Source organism: Cryptotermes secundus, unplaced genomic scaffold, assembly GCF_002891405.2.
Source record: "Cryptotermes secundus unplaced genomic scaffold, Csec_1.0 scaffold683, whole genome shotgun sequence".
Lineage (NCBI taxonomy): Eukaryota > Metazoa > Arthropoda > Insecta > Blattodea > Kalotermitidae > Cryptotermes > Cryptotermes secundus.
The window spans coordinates 24104-37710 of record NW_019729903.1 but is presented as its reverse complement, the minus strand read 5'-3'; the positions used below and the strand labels follow the sequence as shown (position 1 = coordinate 37710).

Sequence of the window (13607 nt, the reverse complement as noted above, 5' to 3'; positions counted from 1 at the left end):
AGTTTCTTGGGGTGGGGTGAGACAGTCCACTTGGTACGTCGACCACTAACTGGTCTACTGAAGCGGCCTCCGTTCCCACCTCATGTCTCGTAGTACGCGGGTTCAAATACCCGGCGGAGGTCGTCGAATTTTTAAGGGCGGAAAAATTTACGGAAAAAGTCCTCCGGGAGGGACTTTAAGCCGTGGGTCCCGTGTCGTAGCTTTACGGCACGTAAAAGAACCTCATATCTCCAAAGGAGCTCACTGAGCCAAATTAACGGACGTTTCCCGCCCAACAGCAGTCTCTAATACCTCTGGTAGATGGGGGAAGCATTATAGATACCTCTCAACTAGTAGAGCCGGTCTCGCTGGCTGGGCGGGACTGTTGGTAAGCACCAGTACCGGTAGGATATAGAGACTGGTAGAAATCATAGAGAGAAGCACAATGGCCCAATACAGGTCTCAGTGCATGGGGAAACCCACCCTCTCCAATAACTAACTAACTAAAATGAGTGTGGAGCAGTCGGTGGAATGAGAATTGGCAAGGGAAACCGAAGTACTCGGAGAAATCCTGCCACCTCAAATCCCACATGACCTGACCTGGGCTCGAACCCGGGCCGTCGCGGTAGGAATACGGTGTTCTAAGTGATGGTCCTGGACCTCTATTTCTCCACATCTGCTGGGGCACTTCTTTTATGTGAAAATTTTGACAGGTTCATGGCTAATCGGAGTTGGATGTGTAGTTATTTCTACGTACGTCTCTTTCCTCAATCCTACAACTGGATCCTAAAATATAAAATCCCAATGGGGTTTGCTGTCATGTCGTTATGTATATTACCAATCAAATTTCGTAATAGTGACAAAATGTGGCAGGAATAAATATTAGAATATATGATTTAATTGGTATTGTAGTGTTCACGATTGCCGAAAGAAACAACACTGTGTCACAACCCAGAAGACCACAGTCGTATAAAGTAACATGTTAAACTTCTAAATTTGTGCTACCATGAAGTTATTTTAGCACCAGATATTTAAAAAACGAAACAATTTGTTTGCGTGGTTCTGTGAGAAAAAGTATTTGTCCATTAATTTATAGTGTTCATTATTATCTTGCACGCCCGCGCTTCTTGTGAACAAAACCAGCGGAGACGAGATGTTATGTTAAGTGTATATAGAAGCCGAGCGATACTGCGAGGAGCTCACCAGAAACTAATTATCTCTCCAACTTTCGGTGACGTAATTAAATCTCTGTCTGGTCCACTCTGTTTCTACGTTATTAAATTTCCCTCTTGCGCCCCCTTCCAATTCGCTTTGGCGCTGTGGTTACGGTGGCGACCAAGCCACAATTTCGAGAAGACGTTATTTATATGTTTTGTCTTTTCGTTGTATCCCATCTTGATTTATTACAATTAATAAAATTGTCATCGTCTGCAGCCGCAGGCTTTGAGAAGAAATCGCAAGACCACAACAGACACTTCACTGAAGAGAAAATGAGTTCAGTATATCAGCGTCACCGCCCCACTACCAAGCAAAAAGGCGCCGTCTACACGGTTAACTCTTTCAGATCCTGAACGAAATATAACGCAACTCGTAACATTGAACGAGGAGGAGAGGAGAAAATGATGATGATTGAAGTAAAGGTATTGTAGCATGTAGACCTGTTGCTAAGTAATGACTCTGTAAACAACGCCCACTACCAGGCAACGGATTGCTAACAAACAAAAATTTAACCGCAACAGAGAAAATGTGTTTTCAATGCGGTCCGTACCGGGACGACATAAGCTGGACAATTAATGAGCTGTAGTGCAGTTCAGTTGAGGGAAGTGAAGTTAAATATTTGATTTGTGAGCAGTCAGTTAGTTAGAGGACTGCTGAGGTTCAGGCCTTGTTAACTGTTGCAGTTAGAAGCTGCGGCTGAGGCACGGAGTAGTTCGGGAACCAAGAGGAAGGGGAACGCCCGCCGTTGGAAACCGTTACCAGACTACGACTAGTGAAGATACAGCAGACTGAGAAGACTTCATGCGTTCTCTACTAAACTGCTGAGTGTGTTATTTAGCGATTGCGCTATAGTTACGTACATGTAGCTACGATCTTTCAGATTTAAATAAATCCAATTACCTACCCAAACCCCGTCTGTAGTCATTCATACACGTGACAGTATGAAGGATAAGATGAAGAGACATGGAGAGAATAGAGGGTGAAGAGAAGGTTAAGAAGCGAACCCAGTACTGGAAGATTCGAAGTGAGATAATGTATGGGGAGAAGGAGGCTAAAAAGGAGAAAGAGGAGATGGAGGTTAGGAAAGAATTTGAAAAATAGGAGAAGAAGAACTATTGGTACCACCAGGAATTTTTTCCAAGCCAGAAGGCAGAAGAACATTTTTGTAAATATTTTGATTTCATGGTAATGTGGCATATTTGATCCACGCAAGAATGGTTGAGCCGCAGAAACAGCCGTTGCTAAGTAACACACGTACGCAACAATAGTCGTAACTGAGGAACCGCGAGTCAAGAACACGAAGCCATCAAGGAAAAGAGCAGTTGAGAGTACAAGGACGAGAATTGAGCGTGTCCTTAGTGAAGTGTGAAGATTAATTGAATACAGATTAAGATAGAGGAATACAGAGGGACTGAAGACGAAACAACAAAAATACTTCATAGTGGTTTGAAGTGATAGTTTCTTGTTGAGATCCGTTGCCAGGAGACGACTAGTAGAAACTGAGAATCCTAGTGCGTGTGCAACGGTTAACTGGAAATTGTGTAAATCGGCGACAACGCTGTATTGATTATAGCAGAAGTGCGAATAAATCCAATCGTCCGATCTAGAACCCGTCATTTTCGTCACGCATGCCCTCTACACGTGACAATATTATTATTTGTTAATGTTATTATTATTGTTATTATTATTATTATTATTATTATTGTTTTTTTATGTAATTGGATATTCAACCAGTGGCAGTATATCTTACATTGATACAGACAATGAAAGGCTATAACATAATGGGAACAATACAAAAAAGTTACATACAATAAGCAAAGTACACACAGTGCAAATCCAAACATATAAAGTCATAAAAGGGCACGTGCTTGTCTTCATTTCACTGCACTCGAACAAGGACACTTCACATTACTTTACTTTATCCATTCAAACTCCGCCGAAGGCCTCTCTACTTGTAACAGCTTTCCTAATCCTCTTGTTATATAGTGTTCCGTTTTCAATTTCGACTTTTTTCAAAATCCAAATGAGGTGAGGGTCATGTGACTGGAGTCCATGAGACAAACTGTAATAAGAGTGAGGAAGTAGATTAAGGGAACAAGAAATAGATGGAAAAATGGGAAACGCTGTAAAGGAGAATGAAATTATAAAGAAGGTGTAAAAGAACGAGGAAATTAAGGGCGAATCAGAGGGAGAATTAATTTTTAAAGAATATTGCGATGTCTACATTCCTTCATAGTCACCAAATTTCTTGGTGGCATAGTTAGGAATTCTGATTCCTTCTCGGAGAGATTCCGGTTTCATATCTCGGTTAGGAGACCGATTATCCTGAGGGTTTTTCATGACTTTCGTTTGTTCCTCGAGGCAAATACCTGAATAGTAGCTCAAATTAGGCCAAGAATTCTTCATTTCACGATGCAGCAGGTGTCTCCGAAACTTTGGTAATCCTGTACCGGACTAAACAATGTCAAATCCTGAAAAATAAATGTCTTCATAGTGACGATAAAAGGACTTCAGATCTCTTCCAAAATAAAACCGTTTTCTACCACAAAAATTCTGAACTCGTACAGCTGCCGAGGGAGAGGCACGCCTTCATTCCTTTGTTTGAAAAGAGATATATCTACTGCAATCAACCGGCTTCCACTGAAAGAAACTAAATGAGTAATCAATGGCATTGCTCGGCTTCATTCTTCAGCACCAGAAGAGTCAACTAGAAGGAGGGAAAAAGCAGACAATAACAATCAAACTCTCTGTGGAATTCACAGTATCTCTGGAATCTCTCCCCGCAGTCGATGGTAGTCGTTCTGTCGTATAGAACACGAATCAAATAAAGGAAATAAAAGGAGCTCCTCTAACCGATGTACGTTTTTGGACAAATAACACAGACACTTAAAACTGTGTTCAGAACTGGGACAGTATTCACTTTCACACGTACTATACTAGAACAATATTCCTAAGGTTGGTAATTTCTCCTTGTAATGAGACTTTGATAGCAATGCGTGAGATTATGATTGTTCACGCACTAATTGCAGCTAGTACTATTCCTTGCCGGTAGATGGTTCTGACAGCAAAATTTTCTGTGTTGTCAATTGTCGGTATTTGCATGTGTAATGAACCTCTTGAATTCTATAGTCTGTACTTTGTCGATATTGAATATTATGATTGTATTGTAAGTATGCGCAGCTTCTAATTGCTAAATAATTCCACGGAGTAGAGTTCTCTTTTTGAAGCTGATAGTCGCTCAACTAATAATGGATTCCAAATATTCACTGTGGTCCAAAGTCGAAAACCCCATTATTTCTGAGATTCATCATTCGGTTAAAACAGTCCACTACTGGACTCAATCCTCAGACGAATCCAGTCTACATAATTACATATTTATTTAAGATCGGCTTTAATATTATCTTCTCATCAATGTGAATGTCTCGGGTGGTTTTTGACTCCAGATTTCTCGAACATGCTAATGTTTGCGTTTTGATTTTTTTCAGCCTGAGCCACATATTTATCAAAAAACTGGCGTGTTCTCTCTCTCCATTTTGGGGCGAAATTGAGATAAAGTCCTGTTATGATTCTCCATATTGCCCTGCTGTTGGAAAGTATACCGCAAACCTTGCAGCTGCGGGAACCCCTCTTCAAAGGGGCCTCTAGTTTAATTATCCTAAAACACTGAAAGCTATGCTTCTGTTTATAAAACTACTTTTACTTGCAGGATTGTTTCCGTTGTGTGTTGTGTTTCAGAGTGTACAGATTTTGACTCGGATGTGAAGAAGAGAGGACATAGAAATTTGGAATAATATATGAGAAAAGGGGCCCCAAATTCAGTTCTTGCAGGGAACCCCAAAATTTAGCCGACCTTATTTTCAAGTGTGAGATTTTAGAATGTGTTTTGTTCTAAGTCATACTTAAACTGAATTTGGTTCCCTAACTTGAAACCCAGTTTCCCAAAAATAGATGTCGATGGGTGTAGTGCATTCCAGTTTTTAGGTGGCGACAATTCTCACCCATTTTTCTTCCTTTATCCGACCACCCGAATAATTTTTGGTGTAAAAAATATGAAGTTTCTCGTTATGAATCTTTGTCGAGACGCCCGTTACTTCGTCTCTTATGGGTCTCAATATTCTCCTCAAAACACCGTTCTCAGACGCCTTCAATCTACGTTCTTTCTTTTGGGCTCGAGACTAAGTTTCACACATATGCAAAACAACAAATATAAATCATTAACTATTTCAGCACCATACAAATGACAGCTAGGCTGATATTGGAAGGTTCTTAGTTGTTAAACTGTACAATTCGAGTGAAACAATTACGTTGTTGAAAAATGGAAAAAAGTTAAAATAATTTTTACCTATCATATGCGCAGTCAATAATAAGCAAAATTATAATAACAAAATATTGCTAATTTTTTATATTCTGTTTGTATGAATGTCTCAAGGATTCTGCCTCATCGAATTAAAGGGCTTTTCTTCTTTTCTATAACATCAAGACTCAGGCCTCTGGGTCGTGTTACGCGTTCACCGCTGATCCGATCAACTTCTTCAAGGTCTTCTAACATTTAATCTTCCCCGAGGTCTGTATTGCATTACTGTGTTAGGCAGTCTACTATCCTTCATCCTGTCCACGTGATCCCTCTATTGCCTTTCATATTTTTCCGTATCCATTACTATCTTGGCTATCCATAATTGTCTTCTCAAGTATCCCTTCTGCGACGCTATGACCTCATGCCAGTAATGGGATCGCCGTGCTGAAGCGGCAACTTCTCCGACATCTGCGTTAGGGGTGTAGTCTAAGCAAGCGTAGCAAGGCGTACCGTTGGGTTACAGTGACTGTCCCAATTACAGGTCACGTTTTTAGACCTGGCGTCCGGGATAGGCATAAGAACAGAAGAAACGTATGGCAGTAAGTTGTGTTACAGTGATTGCAGCTGTATTGTGGGAGAGACTGTGACGAAATTTTTTTACTAATCCATACACTCCCCACAATCATCCCAGTTAGCGGACTCGACCATATCCACTGCGCAGCCAGATGACAATATGCAGGCCTATAGACATGAAGATTACACATGCAGATGCCCTGTAAATCCTAACCATGAACTGGCAGGCTTCCTACGTTAGTGTTTCTCCAATATTATGACTTTTAAGTTATTATCATAGCTATATAAATTAGAGGAACCTGAATAACTCAGTCTGTATAGCGATGTGCTACAGGCTAGACGGCCTGGGTTCGATTCCAGGCTGGAACAAGAGATTTTTTCTACTCCACAGCATCCATGCTGATTGTGATGTCCGCCCAGCTTCCTAAAAAATGGATACCGGGGGCTTTTTGGTGGGGGTAATGCGACCATGGCGTGAAGCTGACAAATATCTTCCATCTACTGCCGAGGACAAGAAATATGGAGACGCACCTCCAGTCTGTCATATGTTTTCAAGGCACAGTGCTTAGCTAATTAACAACTTTACCTCTTTTCCTACCTTAGCAATAGAAATTAATTACAAATTTTGGTTTCTACTGTGCGATATAGAGTGACTCAGATAATTTATTCGAATTGCAGTATGTGACCCTCCTCCTGACCGCCAGCCTATCTGACTGATATTCATTGCGCTTATCTTCGATTTCCCTGTCTCAATATAGACACCCTTCGTTCTACGCGCTTCCATTATCCGCCTTTTTATCATATCCGCGGTTCTGAGTCAGTGTCATGATGAGCCACGGTAGAAGCTGCTCCGCATGCGCAGCGAGTTGCGTGCTCAGTATCCTCACTCCCACCACAACTATTATCCATGCTTCTTGCTCACACATCGTGTTCATTTTATGTTTAGTGCGTTTTCCAGTTTTACGCTTTATCGATATACGTGGTGATTGTCAGGAATGCAACCACGGAGTATAACGACAGTCATTTGTATAATAAATTTTTACATGGTAGCCACTTCCAGGTTTGTGCGTTGTTATGGTCTCATAAATCGCAACTTCATCGGCGGAAATAACCTGACATACAGAGGTCGTTTTTTTTCCTTTTAGATTCTTTGGGTGGGATAAGACTGAGTCTCACTGTGCCCTCTATCGGACAGACATTTAACTTAAGCCGTTTAACTTGGAAAGGAGGGAACAAGGTAAAGATATGAAAGGGAGATAGAATGTGAAGGATAAAGTTACGAAAGAAATTGTTTCTGGTGAATTTCGAAGGGCTTTTCTACTAAAAAAAACTCAAGTTTTAGTTTAGTTTCTAGGGGTGGAGTGAGACTGAGTCAACCTCATACGTCGGCCACTAACTGGCCTATCGTACCAGCCCCGGATGGCAGATGATGAATGTGGAGCAGTCGGTGGAATGAGAATTGGTAGAGGAAACAGAAGTACTCTGAGAAAACCTGCCATAGTGCTACTTTGTCCACCATAAATCCCACATCACCTGGGATCGAACCCGGGCCGCCGCAGTGGGAACCAGGCGACTAACCGCCTGAGCTATGGCACGGCCTCTCGAAGACCCGTAGTTTTAGCATCCATATCTGCAGTCCACGCTTGGGATAGAGACAGCAGAGGAGATACTATCGTCTGTTGAGCAGATGGATGGAGTATGAATGGGTATTAGGATGAAGAATGGGTGTATGGGAGATGGATGGATGGACAAGTGGAGAATGAATGGATGGATGGATGGACGTCAGGAAAGTAACAGATGGGTAAATGGAGAAGCAATAACTGAGAATATTGTCACGTAATACGTATGTGACTACAGACGGGGTTTTGAATTGGATATTGGATTTATTGACCACTTTACTACACTAGCATAATTATAACACCATCGCTAATCTCCGCACATTACAAATCACTAGCGCACACGCAAAGTTTCTCCAGTTTGCAGTGTCTTCACTAGTAGTTTCCTGGTAACGGCTCCTAACAATGGCTATTCCTCTGATTTCGAGCTCAAGTCCTCTCTAAATTTCGACTCCCAACTGAACTATTCTTACTTCAATAGTCCTCCATATAACCCCTTTGCACGGACAGAGTAGGAAACGCCGTTTTCCAACAGTACCTCTATTATTGCATCCATTGTCACGGAAACTTGTTTACCGAGCCGTTGCTCAAAAACGGTTCTGGTATATTTGCTTATCTCGCATAGTAACAGCTCTACATGCTACAATAATGTTACATTTTAACACCCTACTGGAGTTGGTATCCGCACTGCACACTAGACAGACAACATGCGTACCGAAAGGCAAGGATGGAGGAACTTCAATTAAAATATTATGAATACGAGAACAGGAATCGCAGTAGCGCGGAAGGCACAGCGGTTCCCCCAATTTCAAGGCACCTGGTGATGGCCGAGTAGTGCGCTACATGTAGTGCAGTGACGAATTTTAAATACTGATATTGTTGCAGGGTGGACGGTAAACAAAAGCAAAAATAAATTCTAAGTGAGCATACGAATTCAGTGATAAAGAATCGATAAGCATGTGGATAAGTAGAGAAGATGAATGTGAGGAAGTATGAAGTATGGACGAACTAGTGGGAACATACGTACGAAGGGGACACAAACATGGACGCCACAAAAGGAAAATAACGCGGATCGGAGAGAGAGATTCGTTCTGAAGCGAAAACTTTTTAGTGTGAACAACGATACGTATAGCAAGTGTCACGTAACTTCGAACAAGGCCAAGAGTAACCTTGAATGTGCAGAAAAAAAATCAGACAAGGGGTTGGGTTCGAGGGTGTGAGAAGTGACAAGAGGCCAATTGTTTGTACAAATACCCTCGAACCCACCCCCCTGTCTGAAATGTTTCTCTGCGCATTCAAGGTTACTCTTGGCCTTGTTCGAAGTTACGTGACACTTGCTATAGTAGCATGAAAATAATCTAGTGCAATACGACGGTTTCATAAAGTGAACAGTTGCCTGAAAATGGCCAAGTAAGGCCGAAGCATATAGAAATTATTAACGTAATTTAAATCTAGTTTTAAATTATAGAGAGATTGTGAACAGTTGTAAGTTGCATTAAGACGGAGACGAATGAGTAAGTGGCAATAGATTGTTGACTGTATGGATGGAAGATGGGTGGATGGATGGATGGATGCAAAATGAATGGGACAAGTAAGTAGAAACAATAAGTAAGTGTGGAAAGATGAAAGATACTGTAAATAAACAAAAAGATCGACAATAGATGAGTCATCTGAATGTGTGATTCCACAAGGGTAAATTGATGGAAATTGTTATCGGTGGAAGAACGAATAACAATGAATGATTTCCATAAATTAAGTTGCATAGAAAATTGTGTCGAAGTCTGAAATTCAAACAAAAAGTCTACTCTAGGACACTGCTAAGGATCTACTTGAGTGTTTATGTGTAGATCCTGCCTTCCAGCTAGAACTGTGGTCATTTAAGGGTAAAATAATATGATTTTATTGCCTGCTCAGTACAAGTTATCCGTTTTCCTTGTTCCCTGACCATATTTATCTTCTGTTCTCTGTCTGATGCAATCCCTGTTTCAGCATATTTCTTACTCAGTGTTCTACATTTGTAGATACCAGCGCGCTTTACAGAAGATATGTTTTGTTGCAGGAGAATCTAACCGGCTGGACCTGGAGGGACCGTTGTTTATCGGAGGTGTAGGCCCCCCCACCGCCCCTCTGACGGTGCCCCCAGTGCTGTGGGCTGGAGTACTACGTCATGGTTATGTGGGTTGCATGCGTGATCTCGTCATCAACGAAAACCCCATTGACATCGCGGGATATGCTCGCCAGCAAGACTCCGGTATGTACAGTGAGGTCCACGTTGTTATGCATCTAGACTCTTAATCCTTGGGTAGGCCGCACACAGGCATGCGTCAAGACATGTAACAGTCAAGACACAATGTCTGCGACATGACACAAAAAAGGAGCACAGTTGACACAAATGAGATTATGAAAACGGCCTCACACTTGTCTGAGTCATGATGCTGACGTCAGCTTCATGCTAACGAATCACGAATGAAGTAAGACTGCGTCTTGTCTCATGTCTTGATGCTTGTCTTGCAGTTGGTATGTGGCCGCCCTTAAAATAGCAGCAACTGTGTTGCATCTTTAATCGTCAGCCTCTCATTGTGAAGACGTGGCCGTGAGATTTATTTTGGATTTGAGTTCTTTTGTCAATTCTCATAACACGAAAGGCTCAGACTGTCATCTGTCACTTGGGCTGGTGCAACGAGCCATTTATGTTCGAAATGAAAGGAGACTGAATTATATTCCTTGCTAAGAATAAATAATGCATCATCTGCTTTGATATCAGTAGAAGTACGGAATTTTGCAAACATAGGGCGTCTATGGGTATCATATGATTGTCAAAGTACACAGTGGCTGTGTTGAGATAGATAAAAAATTTCCGATAAGGGTGCCCAAATTTTAATGATGTGTTATTTTTGACCGTCACCATAACAGATTTGTAAAAATTTCAACAAATCTAATATCACTGAGTTACATTGGTTATATTTAGTGACTGCTACATGTTTCGACGCCTATTTGTATCATCATCAGGCAGTATTTTTAAATACGTCACTCGTTATTGAAATATCTTAATATGGTTCCATATTAGTGTTAATTGTTAAAATCATTATGATACTTGTAATCCTGGCTAATTTTTATGGTAGCATCATTGGCCCCTTCCTATACCTGATATTTACTTCCGATATCCCCCAGTCACAAGAAATAACCCTGGCCACATTTGCAGATGACATTGCAATCTTGTCCTCCCATACAAACCCTAATAGAGCGTCTGAAACATTACAGAACTACTTAAATGTTCTCCAGGAGTGGCTACGACTATGGAAAATCAAAGTGGATAATACTAAATCAGCACAAATAACATTCACCACCAAACGTAGGATGTGCCCACAAGTTACAAGAAACAACGCACCAATTCCTGAACAGTCCGAAGTCAAGTACCTCGGACTCCACTTAGACCAAAAACTAACATGGAAAGCTCACATCCAAGCTAAGAAACTGCAGTTAACAACAAAAGCAAGAAATATGAATTGGCTATTAGGCAAAAACTCCCAACTGTAAACGGCAAATAAACTCCTAATCTACAAAACCATATTAAAACCCATCTGGACACATGGGATTGAACTGTGGGGATGCAGTAAACCCTCCAATATGAAAGTATTACAAACATTCCAGTCAAAAATGCTACGCTCAATAACAAACGCCCCATGGTTCGTATCCAATTAAACCCTTCACAAAGGAAGTCATCAACAAAAAAGCCACCAAATATAGAGACTGCATCGTAGACCACGACAAATATCTAACAAATGAACTCACCGCTCAACCCCCGGCGAACAGAAGACTCCAATGCCTTTGGCCGGAAGACCTAACCTAGGAGACGTGTGAAGACCATCAGCGGATGGTAATCACAACAAGCTACTACGACACTTGAACATTTACTTATTACTCTGCTGTCACTAGAGTAGATTGTAAATTAGCAACCAAATTAAATAAAAAAATATATATTGTGACGTGGAAGGAGTGGGGGTATGTGACGTCACTCGCGAGACCGCAGAGTTCACGTGACCCCTACTTCCTGTTGCGCTATCCACGTCCCGCTATTTTTGTTACGATGTTAGTTTCCGTGTTTCTTACCGTGTATAGTATACGTTCGTATCTTCCGGGATTCGTTGGTACGCATGGATACGCGGTAGCGTAGCACTATGCTACAAGCCGGAAGGTTTCGAATTCCATTCCCGATAAGGTCATCGGATTTTTCAATTTATCTAATCAATCCAGCCGCACTATGGCCCTGGGGTCGACTCAGTCTCTAACAGAAATGAGTGCCAGGGATTTCCTGGGGGGTAATGGGCGGTCGGCCGGCGCGTAAGGCTGACAACCTCACCGCCATCTGTGAACCGATTGTCTAGAAGATGTGGGAGCCTCGACGTCTCACACCCCTATGGGCCTCCACGGCCTTTAAAGGGCCGTCTTTCTTAAATGTTATGAGTGACGCTCGCGTATGATGTTATTAGTTTTGTTATGCCTGTTTCTTGTTGCTGCCCTTATGTTCTGTCATAATTGAGTTGTTTTCTCTTTGGAGTGTGTTGTGTACTTCTTTATGTGAGGATGTTAATTCTTAAGTTGTTCCCGTTCGTGGTTAAGTGTGGACTCCGATGATTAAATATTAAACGATTAAATAATCAATGTTGCCGAACGCGTTTCTGCCCTCATTTTGCTACGCTCAGGGGTAACCACTACTAAAGAAAATTTTACATAAATTACAAAAAAATATTTTAAAATATTTCAATAATATAAATTAAATCTGTTTTTAAATATGAAATCTTTAAAATGAATAATATGCTGAAGTGAGTGATTGTTGGATCCTAGACGCTTTTTATGTTGTCTTGTCAGCGTAATACTGAAGGCTGTGTTATACATGATAGGCTCATAATAATCTTTAAAATGTCTATCTGACATGGTCTTAACGTCTCTGTGTTGGCTTATGTGAGTGGAATTATGGAGAATTATTGTGGCTCGAGGTTCTCACAGTTGTGATTATGAATAGTACTGTCCTCTAAGAGACTTTTCAGAGAAATATACCGCCTCCATCTTCAGGGTCGAAAGCAAACAAACCAAGCAAGTCAAATAACTTCTCCCTTCTCCTATATTACTATTCCATCTCTCTCATTCCTCCTCTTACTCTCTCTTCTTCATATTAAAACAATTTAGGTGAATATCATCCAGAACATGCCTTGATATTGTTGCATTTTAACCCGCTGCTGGGCAACGATCAGGAGATAAGAAAAATACAACATGAGTAACGGCTTCGGAAACAAGCACATTTGCACGGCAACATTTGGAAACATTAAGAGAGAACGGGTGTTATCTATGTGGTCCGTGCTGAGATATTATAAGAAGGGCAGTTGGAGCAATGAGTTGCGAGACAGACCGCGCCATAGCTCAAGCGGTTAGTCGCTGGCTTCCCACCACGGCGGCCCGGGCTCGATCCCGGCTCTGGCCAAGTGGGATTTGACAAAATGACGCTGGAGCAGGTTTCCTCCGAGTACTTCGGTTTCCCCTGTCAATCTTCATTCCACCAATTTCTCCATCATCATAATCACCCGGGGCAGGTACAATAGGCCAATCAGTGGCCGCCGTGCCGAGTAGACCCAGATAGACTCCAACCCCCACTAAGAGAATTTAAAGATTTTATTTAATTTTATTTGTGAGACAGTCGCCAGCCGGTAAGAAATCGAGCACGGAAGCAGAGGACATTGTTGGGGTCCGTCACCGGCCAACGACTGCTAAAGACATAGTAAACTGAGAAGACTTTATATACATATATGCTGTGGTTACAATGATATTTGGAGTGTGCAACTCAGTGAGACTGTCGTAGTTATTTGTAGTTACGAGTGTAAGTGTGCAATAAATGCGGTTACCAATCCAAACCCCAATCATAGTCACTTTAT

The 13607-nt window shown here is 41.5% G+C and overlaps 1 protein-coding gene across 3 annotated transcripts in view; it reads left to right on the top strand.

Moving 5' to 3' along the window:
• LOC111865787 (neurexin-1) overlaps positions 1-13607 on the top strand; it is a gene marked incomplete at its 3' end in the record, with an annotated part of 317673 nt that overhangs the window by 283084 nt on the left and 20982 nt on the right. For all 3 annotated transcript variants that reach the window (XM_033751956.1, XM_033751955.1, XM_023854068.2), the window contains 1 exon segment: positions 9740-9931. In XM_033751956.1, the coding sequence (XP_033607847.1) occupies positions 9740-9931 (192 nt within the window).